Raw genomic sequence first — 27,591 nt, 5'->3', positions numbered from 1 at the left:
TTGTTATCTGTAGCTCCACTCTTGTATCTTCCACACTTCCAAAGAGCACACCTTATAACTTAGCTTAAATTCAGTATACATCAAACAAACAAAAATATTTTCAATATAATTTACATACTGTAATTATATTTGTCAGGGAAATAGCCACCAATTTAACAATCTGGAAAAAAGAACCCCAAACAAGATGCCTATTTACAAAGCAAGCACAGCAGAGATCTATTTTTGCATTTCTCAGCCTTGCCTTTCAGGATCAGATCTGGAAATTTGGAAAGGCCCCCAACACCAGGTTTATCCACACCTATCACCAGTAAATGACTGACAAAGCCAAGATAATGGCCACCAAACTGCAGCAAATCCTCAGATTCCCCATATTTACAAAAAAAAAAAAAAAGCATATATGCTCATGTGTTTAAAAAAAGTCAACAAAAACCACACAGAACCAAACAATGAAGAAGTTGCAGGCAACACAACCAGAAAGAAGTTGCAGTGAAGGCATATTAAAAAAATCTTATAAAAATCCAAGAGCTGTTTCCTTTTCAGGGCTGCATGGAAGGGACAGGATTGGTTAAATTTGGAAATAAATAATGCTTCCCTACCCAAGTACGTGATCATGCAGTGATGTGATGCAAAGTGAATGAATGGTACCAAGAAATAATGACAACTGGCTTCAGCTAGGAAATAAAGTGAAAAAATGTTTTCAGGTTGAAAAGGTAAAAAGGGTTAACTACAACCATAGGTTGTAATTCATCATCTTTTCTTTATAACAGAGACACTACATATAATTACTGACCCTAATTTCAAAATATTAAAAAACAGACATCAAGACAAACCACACCAGAACCAAACTTAATGTAGAACAGTCAGGAGGTTCCCTGGTCAGTAATTTAAACTATCTACTTTAGAAAAATTACATCTTTTGAGAACCCGAGGTAGCTGGAAGAAGTACATTTCCCTGGTGACAAGCATTAATTCATTTCTAAAGCAATAAATGCTTGAAAAAGGCAAGGCTGAAAGTTAATAAGGACCAGCAGCAAAATACAGCTGTTGACATTTAATGCTATAAGGGGGGAGGGAAAGCCTGCTTTCGTTTTCTCTTCCCCAAAGAATTCAGAGGCAGAGGTCATCACGGGGACAGCATTTCCAAGTGTCCAACTCTCCCTTAATTTACACAGCTCATCACAACTAATTCCACTCTGAACAATTGAATCAGAAGTCACATGCACAAAAATCCAGGTCTACACATACCAGTTCTCATTTTAAACTTGCAACACAGAAAATTAAATCACTTATCTGCTACCTGCTCCCTTGCTTTTCTTAGAGCCACATCTCAACACTCAGCAGCCTAACCCATGCTCTAAGATCCACACTCCTATTATCCATTACTTCATTATAATGGCAGCACACGCAAAATGGGGAACTCAAGCGTAAAATTTCAGCTGTAGGTTAAAAGCAGCCTTTCCATAAGAAGCACTGTCCCTTTGCACTGCATAGGCTTTTTATCATTGCAAAGGAAACACAAGATATTAGCTGGCAGAACCTGAGTGGAGAAATAAGTCCTTGAAATTTGTGGAGACAGGCTGAGAGCTGCGAGTGTTCAGACTCTCTCAGGGAGAGCTCAGAGCCCCTGCTGGGCCTCCAGGGGCTCCAGGAGAGCTGCACAGGCACTGGGCACAAGGCATGGAGGGACAGCAGCCAGGGAATGGCTTCCCAGGGCCAGAGGGCAGGCACAGATGGGATCTTGGGAATGAGGAATTGCTGGCTGGGAGGGTGGGCAGGCCCTGGCCCAGGGTGTCCAGAGCAGCTGTGGCTGTCCCTGGATCCCTGGCAGTGCCCAAGAATGGGGCTTGGGGCCACCTGAGACAGTGGAGGGGATGGAGTGGGATGAGCCTTAAGGTCTCTTTCCACCCAAACCATTCTATGATTACAAGTCATTATTTCTCTTCACCTTTCTTACGCTTAGGCATGCTGAGCAGAGCTCAACACCTAAACTCTTTCCCACTGCAGCCAGGGAGAGGAAGTTCAGATAAGCTCAGCCTGGAAACTGCAGCTTGGAGCATCAAGAGCACCATCTCCCCTCCTCCCCCAGCAAACAGAAAAAGCTGAGACACCACCTTAGCCCAAGCACCTCGATTTAATAGTGCTCAAGTTCCACAAGACGAATTCCAGCCTCAGGGATAGGATTTAAAATTTGCAATGTTTCCTCTGTAAGCAGAGGAAAAAAGACTGAGATCTCCAGAGGACTCTCCCGATTAAAATAAATCCAAAATTAAACCCCTAATTTTGGCGGTCTGAGCTGGCCATCAGTGTCCCTGCAAGACAGAGACACAGAGCCATATTTAGGTATGAATATGACCCCAAGTTTTAAGACACACAGACCAATACAGTAATAAAAGCAACAATAATTACAGCACTTTGTTCTTGCAAAAGCTCTCCATTGGTGTATCCTGGAGAACTCCGAGGTGGTTATTAACATCCTTTGTCCATGAAGGAAACTGAGGCAGGCAGCAGCCTGCAGCTTGCTCAAGGCTAACAAGCAGAGGAGCTCAGCCTGGCTGAAAACAACATTCCCCACCAATTACTGGGCTATTTTTAACTGCTGAATGTTTGAGGAGTTTAGAAGCAGTGCTTAGGAATGCTTTTGGGAAAGGTGCAAATGCAAAAAAGGCTATACACAGAGCCCTGGGAGACTCAGCCTCTGCCAGCCTCACCTCCACTTCTTGGCTTTGACCGTGGGCACTGATGGTCTCAGCCTCACTACTCTAACTGAATTTATTTCTATGGAACAAATGAGAATACTGAGATGTTTTAAAGTAATTAAAGACCTAAGAATGCCCTAATTTACACTGGATGCTTAAATTTAACAGGTAACTCCCATTTACTTCCAGATTAGACAAAACATAAAATGGACTTTATTACCTATGCAGATGACCACAATCAAAATAATATACTGATACAAAAACTACAGGGTGAAGTGACAGCCTTTTTGTTTCAGATAAGCAATAGAAACCTGGTATTAATTAAAACATGACCCAGACCTGCCATTTCAAAAGTATGTGCAGCTCAAATGGCACAAACTACCCGAACCCTCAAACAATTCTCAAAGGGGAGTGCAGGCTGGAGATTTGTACTTTTTTGTGTTGTTTAGCAACATGAAACACTTCATTGCTATTTAGGCTTATTTATTTATTCCAGGTTACAGTAGTTACATTTCAAAATTTACAGGGTTAAGCAAATAATACATTGTAAATACAATAAAAAACAGTAGCAGTGTAACAACATTCTCTCTAAAATCATAAAGTGAACTTTATCAGTGAATCCACTTTCCTGACATTTTCCTTTGTTTAACACAGTAAAGCTTTTCTGTTTGGTGTTTCTTTTAACCATAATAATAAAATAAAATCAAAACAACATGATCAAATTATTATCTGTTCTCAGACTGGATACTTTTTAATATAGCACAAGAAAAGAAATCCTAAAAATTCAAGTCTTGCTGAATAACATTCATACTTTCAGGCTTTTTGATGACTGGATGGAAAATATCTTGGATTTAATTTAGCAAATTATGAATGAAGATAACAAAGCGTTTTTCACTGTGCGTTAAGCAAAGGCACATGGAATATGGCTATGGATTGAGAATACTGGGAAGTGGAATTCACTTTGTATCTCATTACAGGAGTTATTTTCTGTGATGCTGCCTAACAATGCAACAATTATGGTAGCAGGTATATCAACCAGATCTCTTTCCCAGTTTTACTTGGAGAAGTGTCTCAGGAGGGTTTTGCAAACTGTCACATCCTTACATAGCCATGGTGGTTAAATAAAGTAAATAATTCCCTGTGTTAACACAACTTCCATTAGGAAAACGCAGAAAACATGCACCCCTGCAGAAAATATCACATTTTCCCCAGCACAGATTGCACCTTTCCATGGAAGAACTGATACACCCTCTGATGGTCCAGACTAATCCCCTGCTCTGTTGCTCTGCACTTGAAATCCCTGCTAACTTAATAAGCCTATTTTTCCATGTGCCTTCATTTTGCTGACCTAACACCAAGAGACTAATGAAATTTGTGAGAAATACCAACTTCTGGCTTCGTCTTTTGCAAGGTACTGTCCATCTCTATCAATCAGCCTGATTATTTTGGCTTCTACAGTACAAATCACACAGTGCATTTGTTCTAACACATGTAACTGCAGTGGTCACAGTGCAGACTCCCATTATTTCAAAAACATCTACTCAACGGGCCTGAATTACACACCCCCATCAGGCAAAGGCTCCCTTCAAGGTCAGCTAGAGGATTCTCTGGACAAAAAACTGCAGAATAAATTCTGTTTTTAATGAGATTAAATGCCAGCCCCATTAAAACCAGTAAAAAATTTCTACTACTATCAACGGGACTAAAGTTTAATTTCTTAATGCCCCTGAAATATTATTTATAAATTCATCCACATACAGTATGTGGATACAAAAAGAGACAAAATATGTTAAAAGAGAAAACAGTGATAATAAATATGTTCCAATTTGTAATACAACTGCCAAATATAATCCCCTTTCATTGAAGTTAAGATTGGTTTTTCAGTCTTTACCCAAGCACCTCAGATAAAATAACCCAACAATCCTGCACAAACACTAAAAGACACTGAGCTTAAAAAAATAAATGTGTATTTCTGCCTGAATAATTTTGTCCTAGTACTGTTAAAAATGACACTAAAAGTTTTCAATTTTGACTTTTTTTTCCCTGCACTGTTATTTTTGCAATAGAAAATCTGAAAAAAGTTTCATTGCCTTGAGTTGTTTTATGTTTCATGTTAATTTTTTTCCTAAAAAAAATTTTTTCCTAAATAAAACCTCACCATTCACATATTTATCCCTAAAGACCTTCTTCTATTTATCCCTAAAAACCCCACTGAAAGGAGCATGAATGCCTTGGGAAGAACCTACAGGCAAGCCTGCAAAAACACGGCACACTGAAGTCCCTGGACTTCCAGGAACTCCTAAAAAGGAACTGCTCCTAGAAGGAAGTCCTTTTACTGCAATGTCAGTCTGACATTTAGTGAACAGAGCCCTTATATAAAGGCTTACTTCTTGTGCATTTGCACAAAAAACATGAAACCAAAACCACTGTGTTTCACCTGCTGCTAAATTCCAACTCTGGGGTTGTACCAGTGCTCCACTGCTCCCAGGCTGGAACAGCTGCCATATTAAAAACATATAATTTGACATTTAAAGTGGTAATATAGGAGCTGAACCAGAGGAGCTGTGGCTTACCCTGGATCCCTGGGAGTGTCCGAGACCAGGCTGGATGGGGCTTGGAGCAGCCTGGGATAGTGGAAGGTGTCCCTGCCCATGGCAGGAGTGTGGGACTGGATGAGCTTTAAGGTCCCTTCCAACCCAAACCATTCCATGATTCTGTGAACAGGCCAGTTAAAATTTAAACCAGCACAACCATCCCTGGAAGTACACCAGTCTACACCAGCTCACCTGACTCGATGCATCTGACCTTTTCAAACCACAAGTAAAATTCCTTAAAGGAACTAAAATGTTTCTTCACACCATTTATACTTCTTCCAAAGTATAAATCCCAGGGCAATTAGAGAAACTCTAAATTAACTGTGGTTTTCCATGTGTGTGCAAGACTCCTATTGATTCCTCCCCTACTTGTTAGAAGTGGTGGTTTTGAAGTAGTTTGATGAGATGTGAGCATAAACACACATTCAAAATGTAACTCAGGGTTGAAAAGTAGATGAGCTTTCTTCCAATATTCCTTAAGTAGTCTTAGATAAGTCAGACTGTTTCATGAAATACAGAATGGGTTAAGATAAAAATTTATGTTAAAATTTCATCTGAAGAAATTTTAACTCCCTGAGGGTTTCTAGTCGAAGCCCTTTGAAAATAAGAGCTTATAATGGAAATCATGACAAACTCAACTGCAGCCATGTCATAAAAATATAGTGAAAATATTCCCAGGAGGCAAAAAATATAAAATCTGAATCTATGTGTTGGGAACCTGTTTTCTCAAAGAGATGACAAAGACTGTCACACACAGTTAAAACACAGACTCATCACTAGTACTGGTATGTGAGGTTGGTACCTCCTGGATTCAGAATACAGAGCAAGAAGAGAAATGCTCCTGTTTATGGGCAAATCCTTCATCAGGCAGGCTATGCTACACCTGAACAACAGAAAGGTGGGGTTCCCCTCTCCGTTTCAGGCCAAACACACTTCTCCACGTGGAAAACCAGCTCACAGAGCAGTGGAAAACCAACTCATGGAGCAGTACCCAGCTGTGCACATCAGCACACACTTTTCTTTTCAAAGGAGAAGGTTTGTGACAAAGCTGAAGATTTGGCTCTGGTTTTGAGCCATGTAGAAAGAGTGAGGAAAGGAAATATTATTTACCATTTCCAATACAATTTACAGCCACTGATCTTGCACAAGTGTTTTTAGCCTTCAACTAGGTAGCTTTTGTGGGGAAATAAGGGTAAAGTTGTATCTAATAGGAACTATTCCCCCAGTCTTCTGAAAGCCTTGAGATAATTTTATCCTAGAAAGAGTACAGCTTTAAAGTTTATATGTTCAACTTCTGTCATCCTCTGCTTGTTCTTTTATGTTCACAGCTATTTGCATTGAAAATAACAGTTAGCAGTGATGGAAAAAATAAAATGTTTAAATTTTTGCCTCCAGTAACCAAACACAAATTTTTATCTATTCATACCCTGAATTATATCAATATTTTTTCCTTTTTTTTCAAGGACTACCTGACTAATACATTGAAAATTTGCAGAAATTTCACTGGCTACATATGTAATTAAGTTATTATCCATTTATGAGATACATATGTAAAGGTATTTCAGTCTGAGACATAAATAATTTCAACTGAACTGCTCACACAATTTCTTCTGAAATACCTAATTGTTCCATTTATACTATCTTACAAAGAATACTACGGGCATGCTTACAGACATACACTTTAAATAAACCAGTCACTGCAAAAAGCTGCTTCTGCATGCACGGGAAGATTTGTAAAGTTGTCATGCTTTAGAATATTCTGCTCTTATTATCATCATAAAGAGATTTATATATATATATATATATATATATATATATATATATATATATATATATATATATATATAATCTATGAACACCAGATGGATCCACTTTGGTGGGGGTTGTTTTATCCACAAATACTCTTTCCTGAAAGATCTTTTTAAACAGATGAGGATAAGCTTTTAAATTGCAATCAAACATAGAACAACTTGTTTAACTTTTACCTGAAATGCACACAATTTCAGACAAGGGAGTTTTCCAACAAGTTCGTATCAAAATCTTTGTATCAAAATTATGCATGAAGGTGATCTGAAAAGACTTTATCCCAGTACTTAAAAATTATCTCCTGCATAGTCTTTCAAACAGATACTCTGAAAATAACACAGGTCTCTAACCTAATTTTTTTTTTCAGATACTTTAAAAAAAAAAGTCAGTCTAGGGCAAGAATAATCTTAAAATACCAGTGTAGATATTATACTGATAACAAAAAGTATTTCTTGAGTTCCTGTTACAGGTTTTATCCAAACTGTCACATAAATTGATGGAAAACCTCCCATTGACTTCAGGGAGGGTAAAAAAGGCTTGACCTACAGAAGATACTGTGGTTACTCCCAACAGGAGGAAAAGAAAGAAAACTAAAAAAATTAGGGAAAAAGTGACTGTTGTTTAAAAAGCAGAGCTAAAGGAGACCTAAGTGTTTAGGTTAACTGAGCTAAAGGAGACCTAAGTGTTTTCTTCACTTAAACTGCGGGCTTTCATTTTCCATTGTAAAAATGTTTATTTCATTTTCATTAGAAACTTCTAGCAAGTTCTACCTGATTAAAAATATACATTTTTTTGGTAGCTACAGAGAAGATACTTCACATGAAGGAAGGCCTTATTGGAGAGGTGACCCAAAAATCCCTGTATGTAGCAATAACAGTAAGAATTAAATATTACTAATATATAGTTTAAATTAAACCTACTTTAAACATCACAGTTTCAAGCCTGCCTATTCAGGATAACTATTAGTACAAAAAAAGGACTCACAAAACAGTAAATTCTTGCCTCACTTAAATGAACCTGATGCTGTGGCATTCCCCATCACAAGTAAAGGATGATTTCAGTGGTGTTCACACATGGTCCAGTCTGACCCAGGCCAGCAGCTATCAGACCACCAAGGTGTTCGCTTATCAAGCTCTCCTTTAAATTCCTGTGCCAAGGCTCAACCCATCCCCTGATGGCTGCTTATCTGAGGGCAGACAGGATTGTTTTTATTCCAGCATGAAGGATGTGGCTGGGCTGCATTCAGAGGAGGAAGCAGCAGCCTCTGTGTGCACAGGCTGGGGTGACTCATCTCACCCTGAAGTTATCTCTTAGGGACTGCTGATAAGCCAGGGTAGGGACAACTCTTGGGAGAGAAAGACACTGCCCGGAGGCATCCTTGGTGAGGCTTATCTCTTCCCCCTGAGACCCAGGGAAGAGCAGAGCAGGCACCTGGAATTGGTGGAGACGACCTGGACCCAAACCGAGCACACAGAGATGTGTGTGCATGTGCCTGTGTGTGCACACAGGGTAAGGCAGCCACCTCCATAAATACACCATGTTCAACACAGCAGTGACACTGATAAAAATCCTGGACAGAGAGTGATCTGCTGAATGGGAGACAGAAAGAAATTAAATCTGCTGTGCATGCTTGTTATAGACAGATAAATTTTTAGGGTAAGCTTATTTATTAGTTCTGCCTAAAATGAAGAAGCTTATGTGTGGCACGGTCAAGCTGCAAAACTTGAGAGTAAACAGAGAGTTAAGGAAATTTCATGGGTCTGTATCTAGTCTGGATCTCTAGGGTGCTTTATCTCTTTAAATATAAAACTTATTTCCTTACACAAATGTTTTAACATGCAAAAAGGGCATCTGGATGAATATCCTGAATGCTTCTATTGTAGCAAACACAGCCCTACTGCTTTTGGGGTATCTAGACATTATATTGTCCCGAGTTTGGTGATGAAAGCTTAGGGCAGCTTCTCCCATACACCTTTAAAGGTGTTTATATGTGTGTAGTAGCACATGCAGGTGAGTATACTATGATTTTTTTTTTTTTAAACTACATATATTCACTATAAATTAAGAAAAACAAACAATATCATGGTAATAAAACCCAAAAGAGAAAACAAAACAAACACATACAAAGAGAAAAGCAAACCTCGTTTTTAGCAGAATCCAAAATAACATCAAGATTGCAAAATCAGATTTATTTTCTTTTTAATTTTTTTTTTAAGTTTATGATTTATTCAGATCAGGCTCTGCCATATTCCCATTCTCTGGAAAGACTGGTGTAAAATTGTTATTAAAAGTCACTGGAAACTCCAGCGCGGCATCGGCATTTTGATAGCCCACGTACGAATTAAAGGGCTGCTGAGGAAGCACTTGGCTATCAGGCATCTGCACGAAAGCCCCTGACTGTGTGGTAGGGGGGATTCTTTGGCCAACTAGTTGGATTTTAGGTTCCCTGGGCTCCAGATGCTGCTTGCTTTCTTCGTCCGTGTCAAGATGGGTTAGCTTTTCTATCCACATGCGGAATTTCTCCTCTGTCTGCCTCTGCATCTCGGCAAAGCAGTTCATGGCCTCTTCCAGGACATTGCCTATGCAGTTCCTATCCCACACGGTGCCCCTGTCAAGCAATCCTGGAATTTCCCTGGTCGCTCCTCCAGATCCCCCAGCACGACTGAAGCCAGCTTTAAAGACATTGAGGCCATTTGATAAGACATCATTAAGTAAGAACATAATATTGTTTATTAAGGCATGTTAACTGAGGAAAACAACTTTTCTAATTCTGCCCCTTGGATATGACAACAGGAGAGGAATTAGCATATATTAACCAACAGTATTACTCTTATAATAAAATTTTACACCCACTGAGGTTATAATAGAAATTTTGGCATCATAATTATTTTACTCTCAAAGTCTCAGACAATTCTGTTACAAAGGTCTCTTTTTTTACCAAACTACTCCAGTTCCCTTGCAATTTGTTTTGAATTCAACTGAAGGTGTCAAAACCATAACATGTTTAGTTCTATTAAGCTGCAATCCAAAATGCTATTTTTTAACTGACAACCCTGAATAATTATGTGTATTTTGCTTTCGCACTTGGACCCTTTTATAAACAGGCTGTTAAACACAGGTGGAATTGGCCCAAAGCCCTTGGCCTGTTTTTGGGAAGGACACAGAATGAGGAGAACACAGGACACAAAACACAAAAACATGAGGGGGTTATGTGAGTGCTATGCTAACACAGGAGGGGACATCATCCTCTGCCAGGCATGATGGACACAGCTCCATCGCAGGGACAACCTGCACACCACGGAGCCCTGACCAGCCTCACACCAGCCAGGACTCTGCCCTGAGCCACCATTCCTACAGCCAGTCCCAGGCAAGGCAGAAAACAGGGAATGGTTGGAAGGAAATTGTTCTGCTTCCAGCTATCCATCAAAAGTATGGTGGAAGTGACTGGCTTTGGGATTATCAGGAAGAACTGCAGCAGCCAGAAGAGAAGGCCAATCCTTGTGGCCTTACTCTACATATCAGTAACAAAAGGCAGTGGAAACTATATTTTAAAGTCTAGAGTTCACTCAGGAATCATCTAGGAAGCAATAAACCCCAAAGAAAATGAGGCTCTGTACCCATTTGAGGAATAATAAACAATATGTGCATGCCATACAAACACATAAATGTCATCTAAGGTAATACCAAAACAAGACAAGCATCACTTTAAACTACATAAAGGTAGAGAAGGTGGTAATTTAATACCTAAATGTGAAACTTGTGGCACCCTCTAGCTTAATAATAACAAAAAATACCCCAAGAATGAGAGAAATCATTGCATGACCTAAGTAAATATTTACTAATAAAAACCTAAGGCACTAAGTCTTAATTGGGATTTCACCGAGTACACAAAATTACAGTATCACTTAAACACTACATTCTTTTTAGGAACTGTTTAAATGAGGTGTACACAGATCCTAGAGGAACAGCTAAACAAAGCCCTGGGTTATTCTCTCATTTCTGAAGAGTAATTTTTAAGTCTTTCTTGCCCATCTGTTTACCTATCAGACATGCTGGAAATTCAGCATTCAGGTCCTCTGCTAAAAATATTTGCTTTATACTAATTTACATCCCTCCAACTGCATTTTAACCAAAATGAATTAAGTTAAATGGTACCTTTTTTTTCTAAAACATGGCTCCTTTTGTATATTCAATAATTTTTTTTCCTCCCTAAAAAACAGTGCTTCTTCTGTTCATTTACTTCTAGTATTGAACATCCAATATGATTCTGTTTCTTTGTCTTTAGCCCAGATCTTAACTTAAACTCAAGGAACTAACTTACAGTCTTTCTGATTTCCACAGACATACAAATAAGTAATGTTAATTTTTAATTGCAATTTAAATGACAACTATTGATAAGTGAGACAACCTTTTCAAGGTCTTGAAATGAATTAGAATGGTCAAAGTTGACAAAACTGTTTTGTAAACGGAATAAAGTATGTATTGAAATATATGTAGCCCTGCAAGACAAATTTTAAAAGGCATCCTTCATAGAGTATCTAAAATTAACAGCAACAGCAAAACAATGTTTTAAAAGATCCCTGTGCAGTTACTACAACAAGCTGTATTCAATCTTTTTTGTATTTTAAAAAAATCCCCAAGCCTAAAAATGCATTTTTACATATTAAAAATGCTAGCATCTATTTAATTGGTCCCTCTTCTGTCTATAAACTTTAAACTATAGTTTTCTAATCATGCTAAGTTTAAAGAAGAAGAAATTTGAGGTCACAAAGGGGTCAGAATCAAAGATTCCTCTCTCATTTTCAAGACAACACCTCCTGCAAAACAGCACCCAAGAAATGCCCCAATATTGTGATTTTATGGGATCTCTTAAGTACAATCTAAGGAATAACCAAATCCAAAGAAATTTAATTTACTAAGCCTGGCAACATAACAATGTAAGATATGCTTCATCTTCATTCTAACTAGCAATGGTTGGCTCCTCTGTGTTATTCTGCTGCAGACACTTCCAAATTAGTATCTTACAGCAAATCATTCTTAACAGACTAATTCTTTTTCCTATCTATTAACTATAATTGTCATTCTGAATTCATCCTTTGCAGATGCTTTATCCAAGATCTATGCACAGTTCTTAGGAGGAAGGAACCTATGCCATCTCTTTGGGTTAACTGCATATTTAAAGACTTGTCTTTTGTTTAACAAAGTGAGATGCAGCTTTTTCAACATTAAGACTCAAACTTTTTGACAGATTTTTGGGATAGCCTAAAATATAAGTCATCCCCATTTCAATTCAGATTTTTGTGAGTTGTAGAAACCACAAAGGTGGTAAAATGCAAAATATTTTTGTGTATTATTTCAATTTTTTAAAAATCCCTTGCTTCCTCCAAAAGAGAAGCTTACACAGCAATAGATATTGATTCCCAGACTTGTTCTCATGCCAATTTCATTCAGAGTTAATTTGCAGCATCACATGGAAATTGTTTAAAGGAAAAACTTCCTACTACAGCAGGAAGCCTAGCAGAATCTATTTTGGGACTCCTATGCCATGTTTATGTGGTGTTGAAGAATGGCAAAATTTTAGATGCCAACAGAGAGGCTCAGTCATTAAAAGGTAAAAAGTTGTTCCTCATCTACAACAATCCAGAAATCACAGCACTCCCTGAAACAAAGAGCCAAAGATTATGACTGCTCACGTCAGTGAAAAGGCTCTCAGGAGTACCCCTGAAGTTTAGACTGAACCTGTATTTTCAGGTGTAAATTAACACCACAGGATGCATTCAGAATTCCATAACTTGCACTGTGCTGAGCTCCTGTGCAGCTCACTTGTATTGAAGTATCACCAGTAAAATCTCAACTCTGCAGTCTTCATTGAGGAGAAAAACAAGCCTGGCACTAATTTAATCCACAGTACCTTTAAGCTCAGCAGAGAGACCTGACTGTCTATTGAACAACTGCACTGTTTGTAACTTAATGGCATCATCATCATCACGTATTTCACTGAACATTTTCTTTACCTTACAAATTTAGCCAAACATATTTCAGAGCTAGCGATGTGGATGGTTTAACAAAAAGGTTTATTTAAATATTGCACTATTTAAATTGAATATTTTTAGTGACACAACATGAAAGGTTACTGTATTCTCAAATGTGGCAATTTAGTTTTTCAGACCACACACAAGCAAACTGCCTGCTGTTAACACTACCTGTGTTGTTGACAGCTTAAGAGTCTGTGTAATTTTTGTAATGAGGGCCAAATTACCTGTCACTAAAATTTTTAAAGATTCTCTGTTGGCAAAGCTGGTTTTGGGCAACAGAAGGCTAAATATGAAAATTATATGAAAATAAGTGATGTTGAGTAAGTAACCAAGACTGCAGCTGAATGTCCAGACACAGACTAAGGGGAACACAAGCTGCCTGTAAAAAAACTCTTCTGCATCAATGTATACAGGTAACTAACTCTCTTAAAGGTAAAGGCAAAAGTTTTTCATGCTTATGTCCTGACACTGAAGTCAAACCTTCCAACCTTCCACTGCAGAGAACACTGGCAGACTGAAATTCCAATCATGCTTTTTGATACCCTGTATTGTTTTCTATCTACACTCAATTCACTCCCTCAATTTTGAGGCTATTCGCAGTGTTTTGCTAAGTGCACTAAAATGGCCTTCTAGCCAGAAAAAGGAACCGAGTCCTTTTCCAGCTCCATGCAGAGGGATGGCAGATGGCCTGGGAACCCACCACTGCGACGGAGCGCTGGGAGTCTGACCGGACTCGCAGCTCCACCGCAGCTCTGACAACCACAACGTCTCCTTCACCCAAGAGCAGCACAGGAAGCGTTTTTTGGACACAACACAACCTCATCTCTACAGAGGGTACTTTTTCTCTCGCACTTGGAAGGCATTTCCCACAAAGCAAAGCTGTCTCTATTTAAAGGAAAACTGCAATGTGGCAGGTACACATCGCACCCCACTGCACCACGGGGGCAGCTCAAACCTTTTAATGTCTTAAACAGAACTCAGCACCGAGCAAATGACACGTGCTGTGAAATCAGAATAAATGTTATTGTCCCTCCCTTACGAAGGTTTGGGCACTCTTGCACTGCAGGTAAAGCTGGGCCTTGGTGTAATCATCACTAATAGTCAAGCTCTTCATGTGATGGGATCCTTCCACCAAAAGCCTCTCATTCATGGTCAGGACTGAGAGACAAATACAGAGGCACCCATGGATACACAAACAATAATCCTTGAATGGCATTAGGTCCCCACAATGGCCCTCAGAAACCTGAAAATACCATGTGGTGCCATTCTGGGTCACAAGGTACTTTTATGACTTAAAAAAAGAATGTGACCTGAGGGATTTATTCTATGTGTTTTGGGGTTTTTTGAGAGGTGGGGAACAACCTGTCCCAAAAATCAGTGAAATAGTTATTCATCAACAGGCCTTAAACTGAGATTAAATTGCCCAAAGTATAAATACTATAAATAAAAAAGCAAAAACTCTGAAAGATACAAGACTAACTACTAAATTGGTAAAAATAATTTGAGATCTCTATGAAGTTTACTACACATTAATTATAGGAGGATATTATGCCTTTTCCAGACATTCTAATAATAAACATTTACTTCCTTTGTGCAACCTGCTTCCTAGCAGGTGTGCGAAAAATGCCAGTTTTCATGGTGACAACATCATCCACCACAATCAACTCAGTTAAGTCAGTTATTTGTAAAATCAGCTGCAGTATTTTAAATAATTCATCTAGAAAGCATTAGTTCAGTAACTTAATATTGCAGTTTTCCTTTAAATGTTCTTGCCCTATGTAATACATTATTCTTCTCAAAAAGAAAAAACTTCTACCACAACAGGCAAAAAGGCATGTAACCCAGTAAAAATTGGCAAGCAAAAAAAGTTTATTTTAACGTATTTTTATTTTTACGAATTTTATTTCTGATTGCCATATGATGATGGTTCTACGGTATAATATGCTGCAAGAATAATTCACACAAAATCCTGTCCACAGCACTTGGACTAATAAAATAACAAAGACTCAGCAGACAAAAACCTTGAAGAATTCAACTTTCTTTTGCTAATAAAATGACAAGAAGGCCCCTATAATTTGCTGTCTCCCATCTTAACACAGATGTGTCAGAAAGTCAAAAGTGTAGAAATTACCGATCCTAACAACACAGGAAAATGATAACAACTTTGTCTAAAATGTTGAAAATTTAGGTGTGAATATGTCTTGGGCACCTGTGTAATCGTATCTGTATCCTAAGATAGGTGACCAGCTGCAATCCGAAAGAACTTAGAATAAGGCTAAGCAGGTTTATCATGCACTGACGTGTTGAGCTGAAAGCACAGAATAAGTGCAATAATGGCCAGGGCCTTACTGTTACACAGGCAAGAGGTGTGCCGTGCCATTTCTAACACAGCTGCCAAGCTGTGGGCTTTTTATATTAAAGCAAAGCTGGCCACTTATCTTAAGAATTAGATTATCACCATCTAAGGGGATTTGACAGCACTGACATGAGTTCATATAGGCTTACAAAGATCTGAAAAATCCAGAATTCAAAGGTAGTCCTTCCTCCCATTTACCAGATCTATGCTTTGCTGGTGTGCAAAAGTGCACAGGAACCTCACAGAACAGATTTTTTAAAATTTGCCCACATCTTGTTATTACACTGCAGTCTTCAAATTTACACAGAGCTGCAGTTCTCCTGGGTTTTTCTCAAGTGTCACTCATCTAACTTAGCATGACAGCTGAGAAACGATGCCAGGCGCGTTACAGTTCAGTTTAAAAAACATCCTCTACCTGGTATCTCTGCAGTGATTGTCTTGCTGCTCCCTGAAACCTCTTCATCATCCTCTGACGAGCTCGTGCTGGAGTCACAGGTCAGGTCACTGTCGCTGGTACTGCTGTCCTGCAGCAGGTTGTACTTCTTGCGAGCAGCTGCCTCCCGCTTCTGCCTCAGGAGCCGGATCCTCTCTTTGTGCTTTTGGCTCCGGTGACCCTTCACCTTGGCAACGCGGCCGTTCTGCTTATCGCTAGACTGTCGGTTTTTCTTGGCAGCCATTGTTGAAGTCTCACTTTCAGACCTGGATCTCCTGGATTTCCTCCCGACTGCAGCTCCGGACATCACAGAAGGGTCTCCCTCCGCGGTGGCTTCAGTTTGGCAGGGCTCGTTCTCCTCTGCGGAAGACAACGTGTCTGAGTCAGCCAAATGCCCGCTGGAGGAAGGGGAAAGCATGCAGTGGTTAGAAGAGTCACTCTCATAAACTCGGCCACCCGCTGGCTTGTCACTCTCTGTAGACGCCAGCTGAGACTCCGAGGAGTCCCGCCTCAGTTCCATCAGCAAGCAAGGCATGGAAGAGAGCACCGCAGAGTCTGCTGCAGTGGGCACGCTGTCCTTCTGAGGTTGTGTCTCTAGTTCTATAGGCCTGTCTTCATCAGGAGCAGTCTCTTCCTTTTCAGAAGCCTTTGGCGGAATTTCTGAATCAATAAGTTCTTCTGCTTTTCCTACTGCCTCCATCTTCATTGCAGAGCAAGGTCCTTCCAGTCTCAAAGCATTGAGCACGTTGTCTAGGAGGCTGGGTGAGCTAGATGTGGTCTCCAGCAATGCAGCAGCCTGCACAGGAACAGAACAGTAGTAAAGAATTACACAAGTAGCTCAGCCTGCTCTCCACAGTGCTACCATAAACAACTCACTGCTTTCGGTGAGAATGGCAGACAGAATGGGTTTACAGAGCCCAGAGTGATTTGGGTTGGAAGGGACCTTAAAGACCATCTCATTCCATCCCCTGCCATGGGCAGGGACAGCTTTCACTGCCCAAGGTTGCTCCAAGCCCCATCCAGCCTGGCCTTGGGCACTGCCAGGGATCCAGGGACAGCCACAGATGTTCTGGGCACCCCGGGCCAGGGCCTGCCCACCATCCCAGACAGCCATTCCTCATTCCCCAGATCCCATCTGTGCCTGCCCTCTGGCCCTGGGAAGCCATTCCCTGGCTGGCTGCTGTCCCTCCATGCCTTGTGCCCAGCCCCTGTGCAGCTCTCCTGGAGTCCCTTGAGGCCCCGGCAGGGGCTCTGAGGTGTCTCTGGAGCCTTCTCTTGTACAGGTGAACACTCCCTGGCTCTCCCAGCCTGGCTCTACAGAAGAGCATCTTATTGCTTAGCATCATGTTGGTTTTCTTAATTTACCTTTTCCTAGTGAACTCATCCTGGTACACCAAATTATTCTTTTATTTACACACCCATGAAAAATGGTTCTGGAGTCACACCGAATGAGGTTCCTAGTGAAACCATTCTATCTGGGAACCTTATATATCAAAGATTTATAAAATAAAGAAGTGCTATTGAATTGTCAGAGGCACAGCTACAGGCTCTGGCTCCAGAGGTGTCACACAGATTGCTCTCACCAGAGCACCACCATGCTGGTGAGTCACACAAAGATGTTTTAGGAATATCTGATACACCATTCAGGAAGTCCTTGATTGTCTCCCATGCAAGCACTGGTTATATGAGAACCTCAAAGCTGATTTAGTTTCTCTCAAATCTGCCAGGAAAGAAGCATTAAACAGTAGGGGCTGAAAGCAAAAAACATTTTGTACCCACACCAGTATCCTACATTTAATTCCAACTTATAATTTGATAAATTGCATTGCTTCAGTGCAAATAAAAAGACCAAGCTATTTATCTGATTGATAACTTGCACATTATCTACCCAAAACTACCTGAAGCAACTTCAAAGAAATTTTCTTGGAGAGATCAATAGTTACCATTCTGTTTTCATTATTCACACTTTGCATTTCACCTGAATTTTCTCTTGGAATACAACACGGAATAAAGATCTTTCAATTGCCACATTCACTTATAGATGAATGACATGGAAAAAATCCTTTACAGCTTCAGAAGTACAGTAAATTATAAATTTATGGCACTTCAAAAAACAAAGTGTAGGCAAGAAAATGCAGCAGTGAGATCTTAGCTGAAAAACTACATTTCTGCAGAGGCGGCCAATGAGCACTTGAGCACCCTGAGGAAGCACGGATGGTTCAGAGAGATTTTTCTGTACCCTGAGAATCCTTCTTCGTTTTCCTGATCCATCCCAAGCTGCCTGCAAGCATGTAATTGCATACATGTATGTAATATACAATATAAGGGTACTTCCCTGCTTCTAAAGGTGCTGTGCCAAGCTCAGCATTGCCCTGTGTGCCCTAACCCACTCTGAAACTTCATTTTTAGAGAATACTAAAACAGAGTTCATGCTTCTCTCACATTAATGAATGAACTGCTGTAAGGTGCAAGGAAATGGTGAAAACACTCATGGGAGAAAGAAGGGATGGTTAGAATCAGACATCACAAGAAAGATGGAGATGGCAAGACCAAACCTGCTAAATATGAGGGAAAAAAACACAGAAACCCAAAATCCTAAACAATAAACTCAGCATATCCCCTTGCAAAAACCAGACTAAAATGCATACTATGGAAAAGTATATCAGGAAAAATATTTGTGCATACTTTCACCGAGTAACCCTCTCTTGAAAGCAACTTCAAAGAAGACTTTCTGGAGACAGTAATTTCATGTAAACAGTAAACATCATGTAGGAACAATTAACTTCCAAGGCTACAGCAGAATGCCAACAAATCCAAATGATGAATACACACTTTCTGAGACATAAATGCATGTCAGTAAAATCAATATTTGTACATAATTCACTCACAAATCTGTACTATCAAATAATTCTCCTATTATACAGGTAAATAAAACACAGACTTGATGATGAACAACTGGAATTTGTATTGTACCTGCTAGTGCAGCTCCCAGATTTCCTCTGGCCATGAACTTTAAAATGAAAAATATCTTCTCTGAGAGTTTTGAAATGTACACACAAGGAAAATATTGGTTGCTCAGACACAAACCGAAAGAGTATTAGCTTGGCCAAATAAAAACATACTTAAATATTCATACTAATATCTGCAGAACAATTTCTGCACTGTTCAACCTTTTAGCCTGGGAGCACAAAGAACAGAGCTTGACATGAAGCTAAAGGGCAGCCAAAGTCAGCTAGAGACTTTTTTCCACAAATGTCCTATTTGGAAACATCATTTACCTCACAGCTCCCAAAGGGGCTGTAACAACACCTGCACTTGCCTCTCCATCTCTCTCGTCTATCAGCCAGAAAAAAACATGTTTCATCTGCACATTGCCACCTTGCTAGCACTCAATTAAAATTATTTTACTGGATTTTTTTAATATTAAGTGGGATCTTTAACTAGTCCAACCACACTGGTTTGATTCCTCACACAATGACTTTCAGTGAGTTGGCAGTAGAGGGCATAGTAATTTCATGACACTGAGGTGTTTCTGTGTATATAGAAAGAAACCCACATGTCCTGGTAAGGTTTGTACTCTACAGGTCCATTGAGCTGGCTCTTTAGACATCACTAATTCCTTTATATATATATATATATATATATATATATATAAACCAGAGCTTTGCCTTTCTCTCAGTGGGAAAAAATAACCCTACCAAGACTCAAACAGATTTTACTTCAGGAAGGAATGCAATCCATTTGGCAAAAAATACCTATGCCAAGGAAATCCTTGTCTAAAAGAAAAAAAAAAATGTCTGTATTTAGTTCCCTCTGCAAAATGTACAGAACAGCAAGAAGAGACTTTATTGAAAAACTCCCACTCCTTTCTTGCCACTCACCTTTCTAGTAACACTATTAGAGGAGGAAATCTCAAGGTGGTGCAAGAAAAGACCATTTTTCTACTGAAATGGAAACACAGCACTGAAAATAAGTTGTGATGCTTACAGACACAGATGGATACTTAATTAGATGTTGATCAGAAATGGCATTCTCCTTTAACTGCTGAACAGATATTGCAACGAAAATTTTAAAAGGCAATTTTGTAAAAACTTCTGTGCTCGATTTTTCTAACAGAAAATGTTATTTTCCGAGTCACACATATAATACACCAGTGTGAGAAAACCATTAAATTATCCTGGGAAATATTTTCAAATCATGGACTCATTTGTAAAGGCACACAATTTGTACACTAGGGAATCTGCACTTCAGGGAAGAAATCCAGAAGGATTTTGAAGGTCAGATTTGCAGAGACAGCCCAGCCTCTCTGGGTTTTGTCCCCATTCTTTCCCCACCTAACTGTGACTGCACCATCACATTCCCTCCTGTGCACAGAACTGGCCAACCCTTCTGTGTGTAGATTCCTTTCAATAAGCCAGCAGAAATCAAAATGAGAAAGTAAGTGACATTTTCTGCCAGAGCTCACAGGAAGGAGAGAAGGGAAAGTAAGCACAAATCACCCCTGTAAAAAAAACCAAATCTTATATAAAGCTGCTTGCTGTTTTGTATCAACACACCTTGAACTCACAGGTTCTGCCTAGAGACAGTAGAAGGTCTTGAGCATTCCCTCTCAGCACCATTTGCTCTGGGAAAAGACTTTTGTAAATTAAAAAAAAAAAAAAAAAAGATTAAGAGCAAAAAGCCTCAGAGGTGTTAGTAGCTTCCTAAAGAACAATTTTCATGTAATATGTACTACAGCACAAAGACTTATATTAAAGACAACAGGTTTGCCAAAGCAGAGTTTCAGGCATCAGATTATAAAAATAACTAATTTAACAGAGTGTTAGAGCCACAGATAAGCTGTGTGTCTCTGGAGAGGGACCCTGAACAAAGAACTCCCCAAGGAATTGCAGAATTTAGGCACCTGCCCCTCACCCATCTTGCCTGCACCTCTTAGTTCACTGCTGATTTTTGGGGCGTTACAGCACCTTATTTGGGTCCTTCTCCATGTCCAGGCAGGCCATTCAACTCATGTGGAACTGCAGCTTCTGCTGGTGGTTGCTGCCTGCTGATCTCTGGTCTGAGCTCTTGGTGCCTCTACTCTGTGGCAGAGCACAAGGAACTAACTACAAAAGCCCTCATCTAGGTAAGCAGTCCTCAGCAGCAATTAAAATATCCATTTGTAATCAATGTCCTTCTCACAACACAGATAAAACACACCTCTGTATCAGCTATTAGGAAGATTAGCTGAGTTCACAGCTTAAGGCTGAAGGCTTCATCAAATCCAGCTAATCAGGCCAAGCAATCAACACACTAAATCCTATATCATATATTAACTGCTAGAATGTTATTCATTCTACTTACAACTTACTTCAGCTAAACAAGGAGTACCTCTCAACAGCCTGAAATACTTAATAAACCCCGTGACACCCTAACCTTAATTGTACATTGTCATTTTAGGTGTTATTGAGCTGACTAATGATAAAGAATGCCTAGCCTGTATGCAGCAAACCAGCTCTTCTTTTTTTGAACTTATGGATGGGACAGATTCTTGTTTTGCAGGTACTAGGGTTTTCAAAGCAGCTTGCTGAAAAACTCACTTCAGCTTATTACTAACACATTTCCTCTTAATCACAGTCCAACAGACCACTTCTTTTCCCTGCTTATGGTCATATAACCTTCTTATGCCAATTCTAGTAACTGTTGAAATGAAAAAGAATTACCTAGCAGAACACTGCCTTTTAATGTCCTTTCAGTTAGTGCTGAAAGAAAACAATTTGAACAACCCACCTCCTCTCACCACTTACCATTCAACTAGAAGCCATATATTTTTTTTAAATGAGAAACTGTACTTATATTATTGAATCAAATAACATCATGTACATTCTTTAGACTTTTGTTACTACATAAATGAAAAGTTAAACTGCAGTGCTGCATACAAGTTATTTGTTCAGAATACAAAGTTAACTAGAGATCCTTCCAACCTCACAGCTTCAGTGCCACAGAAGTCAGTTATTTTCATCTAAATATGAAAGTTTTGATATTTATAAGGAACTAAATGCTATAATGGCTCATTTTTACACAAACAATTATTTCCATCTCCAGTGGATTACATTATCTCACATTTACCCAACAGAGATGGAAAAAATCAGAGGTGTGAGAGAGGTAACGACATACGCATAAAACAGAGGCTAATAAAATTATGCAAAATAGCCGACTATTTTTAAAAATGTAAACACACAGACAAGTTCATTAAGAACTCTGACTCGAGCACTTGATAGACTGTGTGTCTGAGGAGGGTAGGTTGGGAGAGGACCGAAGCTGCAAATGGCCTGGGTACAGAAGAGTTGACTGTAATGCATGTATGCTTCAAAATATCGGATGAATTGTTGGCAAAAAGCAAAGTTAGGCCCTCTTCTGACAGAAGGATGTGTAGCTCTTAAGATGTGAACTGCAAATGAACCTGTCCACTACTGAAGCTTGACCAAAACCCTCTGCCGCTGTAGGTGTCTCAATCATGCTTTCTTTCTTCTCAAACCACCTTCCTCTCTATCGAAAATGAACAATTAATCCAGTGAACTCACCAGTGACATTTTAGTACAAAAACCACATAGAAGTATCAAAGAATCACAGAACGGTTTGGGTTGGAAGGGACCATAAAGATGATCCAGTTCCAATCCCCTGCCAAGGGCAAGGACACTATCCACTGGATCAGGCTGTTCCAAGCCCCACCCACCCTTCCCTTGGACACTTCCTGGGACAGAGCATCCTGAGCCAGGGCCTCACCACCCTCACAGCCAAGAATTGCTTCCTAATACTTCATCTAAACCTACCTGCTGTCAGTTTAAAGCCATTCCTTACGCCAGAGAGCAGAATGCTTAATTAACTAAAAATGAAAAAATTAAAAAAATCAGACATCTATCACAAAAGACCAATCTGCACCCAGACAAAAGTAGAAATACCAACACTATCTGGACTTCCCAGCTTGTTCAGCTCCTCCCGAAGATACCACACATTCCTCTTAATTTTCTTTTAAGTCTCACACAAACCAGTGTACTTAAAACAGAAGTGAGACCAGCACTCAGTCAATTTAAGTCAAGACAGTTGACTCAGCTCTGTGTGGATGTGTGTGCACGATGCTCCACGGCAGATTTTTCATAACACTGAGCCGCCCCCACAGGGATACTGTGTAATTTATATAGCGTTCCTTTGAAAATGCTGCCCTAAAGCTGACTCACTGGCATGCGATTCTACCTAAGGCACATTTCTGGGAGTGGAGCTGGATCTTTATCAGATGATTCACAAATCAGGCCTGGTAGCAACCCCAAAGAATAGGACCCTTTGGAAGAGAGAGGGCAAGAAAATTGCAGTACAAAGCAAAAGAAGAAAGGATTAAACTAATTCTGTGTTTCAACTGGTTTTGAATAAATAAATGAAGGCTAAAAACAGGCTGCTCCTACTGAGTGCTCAACAGGCTGCATATACAAATTACCAAAGCCTGAATACAAATTACTAGTGTATGTGTTAATACAAAGCTTTGCAGAGCATCCTTTGCAATCTTGAAAAGCAACATTTTTTTATCCTACATAAGAAGTAAAACTGCACACTTAAATACAGGTTTTTGCATTGTAATGCTTAATGCATATATTCTGCCTCTTTCAAAGAACAGGCAAGGGCCAGCTAAATTTATTTCACAACTCCGCACACAGGCTTCCATAAACATTCACCACCTGCACTTGGAACCCCACAATGAAAAAATCATAGTCCTTGCACACAGATAAAAGCACGCAGGGTTGGCTGCACTTAGCCTTCTAAGAATCTCCTTTCTTCCTCATAATGAAACCATTTTTCTCAAGGGCACAACAATTTAAAGTCTACAAAGCTCTCTACTCTAAAAATTAGAGGCAGCATATCTTTATTACTACCTGTTCCTAAAACTTTAAATTACTCACTTTTACATTTTTTCTTTCAATAAAACAAGTGGCAGAAATCAACACTACAAAAGTTCCCTTTTTTCTCTGCTACACATTACTTTGCAGGAGATCACCCTACAGAGGATCATCACAGGGATGGACCACCTTTTTCTAAGATGAAAAGTTCAACAGGTTTTCCCACTTTACGTGTCCATTTCTGTTTCTTGAATGAAATGGGCTCTGTGCTTCCCCACTACATACAAACAGATGTCCAAAAGAAACACTGGTCTATTGTTCTACCATGATAAAAGTAATGCTCACGTAAAAGCCACATTTTGAATTGCTTGAACACCACGTAACAAATTAATCCTAATTTTCAGAGCAGAAGTTAGGAACATTTACCTGAGCTATACTGAAAGTAATCAACATTGTGTCATTTGCCAACCACTCCAACTGGTAGATCAGGACAACTGCAATGTAACTTCAAAGCAGTAAATACATCTCAGCAGTCCCATATTCACAGAATCAGGTAAAAGGTAAAAAAATACCTATAAAATCATCAAGTCCAACCTTCAACTCAGCACCACCACCATGTTCACCACTAAACCATGTCCTCCAGTTTAGTCCTCAAGTTCACCACTAAACCATGTCCTCAAGTGCCACATCCCACAGCAATTTTCCAGCATCTCCACATCTCCCCAAAAGCTCAAGGCACTGAACTAGACTTGCTGCGGGTTCAGGACAGCCCTTTAACAAAGACAACTTATGAGATACTAAGTAACTCTACAGTTGGTAAATATTTTATGGTCAGATATTTTTACACATCTTTGCCATGGTAAACAAACAAAACCAACTCTTGGGTATTTTAAAGTATCAAAGACTTTAATTCAACACCAATGATTTTTTTTGCCGTAAGGTATAGGGCAATAAGATACTCATTCTATGGTCTGACCATCAGGTGACACATCCAAATTCTACAGAAGGGCTGAAAAGGAGCTGCAAGCCCAACAAGCCCTGATCTCAAATAATTTTCTAATCCACATAGCTACTTATAGTATTCACTTGCTTCTTTAATTTCTGAGCTAGCAGTATCAAATCTAAATACTGCAATAGAGATTTAGAGAAGGTATACCACAAAAAAATAAATGGTATCAGTACACTAAAGTGAAGTCATGTGGCATTCAAATGATGAAATTTAACAGCTGTTGGGATGTTCTTGACACCAAGAGGTACCAGCTGATTTCAGCATCCACCAGATTGCTAACAATCACAGTGCAGTCTTTACATGTCCAAAGTGCTCCTAAAAGAGGAAAGAATTCAAGTCCCAGGTCTCAGTATGAAGCAAACACAGGTTGGCTCTACAAATGAACAAAAACTACTTTGGGTAGTCAAAAAAGAATGGACTGGGTCAAAAGCCAGTCACATGTGTGATAACCAAAAATGCCTCTAACACGGGCTTTACTATCTTTCTACAGAATTTACTTCCAGTTGGCAGGGGAGAAGAAATTTGAGCTGTACTTCAAGAGAACAGACAGACCAGAATGCAGATATTTCTTTCCCACAACACACAAAAGACTTTGCATGTATTTGACTGCAGAAATTAAATAATAGTATGTAAGAAGATACCAAGTTACCAGCTACATAAAGAGAAAAAGAAAATTAAAAGGCAGTTTTCAGCAGAACCATGCAAGCAAGTACTGACAGGAGAAAAAAAATTAAAAAATCAAACATGAACCCCCCTCTTTCCCCCCAGCCCCCCAAAAAACACAAACCAAACAATCCTTAAAATGCATCTTTTACCCCAAAACTACTTCTTACAATATTATTCCAGTTTAGGAAAAAGTGGCTCAGCTGGCAGAACTAATGGTTAGCAACAGGAGACAAACTATATAAACAGCTTTCCCAGTAAAAGGGGAGATGGAACAAAAAACCCAAAAGAACATGGAGCCTGCATTATCAATTCAACTTCATTCCATTAATTCAACACAGCCGTATTGCTGCTGGAGCTTGGAGAGCTCCATACAGACAAACAACAATATCCACTACAGGTGTTAAACAGTAAAAAAACCATTTTTATCTTGTAAAACAAACAAGGGAGATCAGGTGTCTGTTATCAAACTCACTTTAAGTTGAGGTGGGGTTTATAAGTAATTATTGAGGCCTTATGAAGGTAACCCTGGCAAGATATTCAATGAACTTCCTTAGCTTATTTTTATTCAACAATTCCTGGATTTTCCTTATTACAGTGAGTGGATCCAAAGTCTGTATTTTGCATTTAAGATGATTTGCTGACAGTAAAAAATAGAACTTCACCTTGAAGGCTTTCAATACACAATAGTCAAAGAAATACAAGTTCTTTTTGTAAAAATCCTCACAGATTCTTCAGAGTGCTACCAAAAGGTGTTACCTCCTCTGGACGAACCTTGTTAATTGGCAACAGAAATTGCACTTACAGGCTCACAGGCACCACTACCCAAAAGACTATTCTTTCCTACAAGGGCAACTTCATTTCCAAAAAACTTCTCACCAAACACGAGGAGGACCCCACAAGCATTTCACCCAACTTCCTTCAGTAGGAGGCAGCCTTTAAATCATTGCATTTCCAACCACAGAATTAGTAGATAACTCTCCTGACCTATTCTTTCCGAAGATTTTTTCCTGAAATTGCCAGATTACTCAGAAATGTCTTTCTGGCAAGATCTGGCATTCCAAGAGAGCATGAACCAGGAGAGTGAGCTGAGGAGCCAGGAGAATTACCAGCTGATGAGAAAGCCAAAGTACAAGAGAAGGGCACTCCTGCACTCTTGCACAAGTGGTTCAGCCCCACCTTGCTATGAGGACAACCTGATTCTTTTTTTTTTCTTCAAGTGTTTGAACACCAGCCTCACACTGGAACCACCAAAATGCAATAGTCCCAGTGGAAAACAAATTACTGAAATGGTAATTGTTTCATCATGCAGACAACTGATATTATAAAATCTGGCTTTTAGTTATTCCCTGTTCTGTTACTGTGAGTCACTTTGCCTCTACCCATGTTGGATGAATGGAACTGAAATCTGCCTTCTCTAAAATAAGTTGTGAAATGCTAACCATCAAGCATCATGAAACAAGACACTAAAGCAAAAAGGTAGCAAGAGGAACAATCAACGTCTGGGTCTTCCTGCTCATTTTCAGGAATGCTCATTTTGAAGCATCACACAGAAGAGCATCTTGCAGGACACTGCAGAATCCTCACTGTAATGTCAAATCCACAATCCACACACCCTGAAACAAGAATGTTAGCTTGAAGGAATGTTCAAAAACTTGCATTTATTTAAAAAGTGACCACCTGTTCCACTTATGACTCAAAAGTTGTCAGACTGAGTATTAACAGCTTCCAAGCTGTCTTCTTAGAGACCAAATATCACAAGGCACAGAAAGGCTGAAGCCTGTACACTATTCTACTACTTAGATCATTTATGAGCATTGGAGAGACAGACTGAGTGCTCAAACTGATACAAAAGCCCTGAACACCTTATTAAATAATAAGATGAATCATTCTGAACATAAAGCTGACACACCTCATGACCATGGGCAAGTTACTCGACCTCCTGGAGCAGTCAGTAATGCATCTGACACAGTGTCACTGCAACACCTGCGCTGCTGAGCTGCATCTCATTTCCAGCCCTGCATGAGTAACCTGTGTGTGCCCAGCTGCAGGGAGCCAGTCACATCCAGAAGAAACTGCTACAGGCTCCACTCATGCTGATCAGACACAGGAAGAGGCAACACTAACGAGT

General features: G+C 39.6%; 1 protein-coding gene across 2 annotated transcripts in view; it reads right to left on the bottom strand.

The window, feature by feature from the left end:
• ARK2N (arkadia (RNF111) N-terminal like PKA signaling regulator 2N) overlaps positions 1-27,591 on the bottom strand; it is a 42,953-nt gene that overhangs the window by 11,539 nt on the left and 3,823 nt on the right. The window contains exons 2-3 of one of the 2 annotated variants that reach the window (XM_050987232.1): positions 15,903-16,716; positions 7,168-9,768 (exon numbers count right to left, since the gene is read on the bottom strand). In XM_050987232.1, the coding sequence (XP_050843189.1) occupies positions 9,314-9,768; positions 15,903-16,626 (1,179 nt within the window). In that variant the 5' untranslated portion in view covers positions 16,627-16,716 and the 3' untranslated portion in view covers positions 7,168-9,313. Of the gene's footprint in view, positions 1-7,167; positions 9,769-15,902; positions 16,717-27,591 lie in introns of those variants that run through there. The other variant, XM_030236841.2, reaches the window with a different exon arrangement.

Source organism: Serinus canaria, chromosome Z (genome assembly GCF_022539315.1).
Source record: "Serinus canaria isolate serCan28SL12 chromosome Z, serCan2020, whole genome shotgun sequence".
In the NCBI taxonomy this organism is placed as follows: Eukaryota; Metazoa; Chordata; class Aves; order Passeriformes; family Fringillidae; genus Serinus; species Serinus canaria.
Note: the sequence above shows the minus strand (reverse complement) of the source record. Positions and strands in the feature narration are given on the sequence as shown.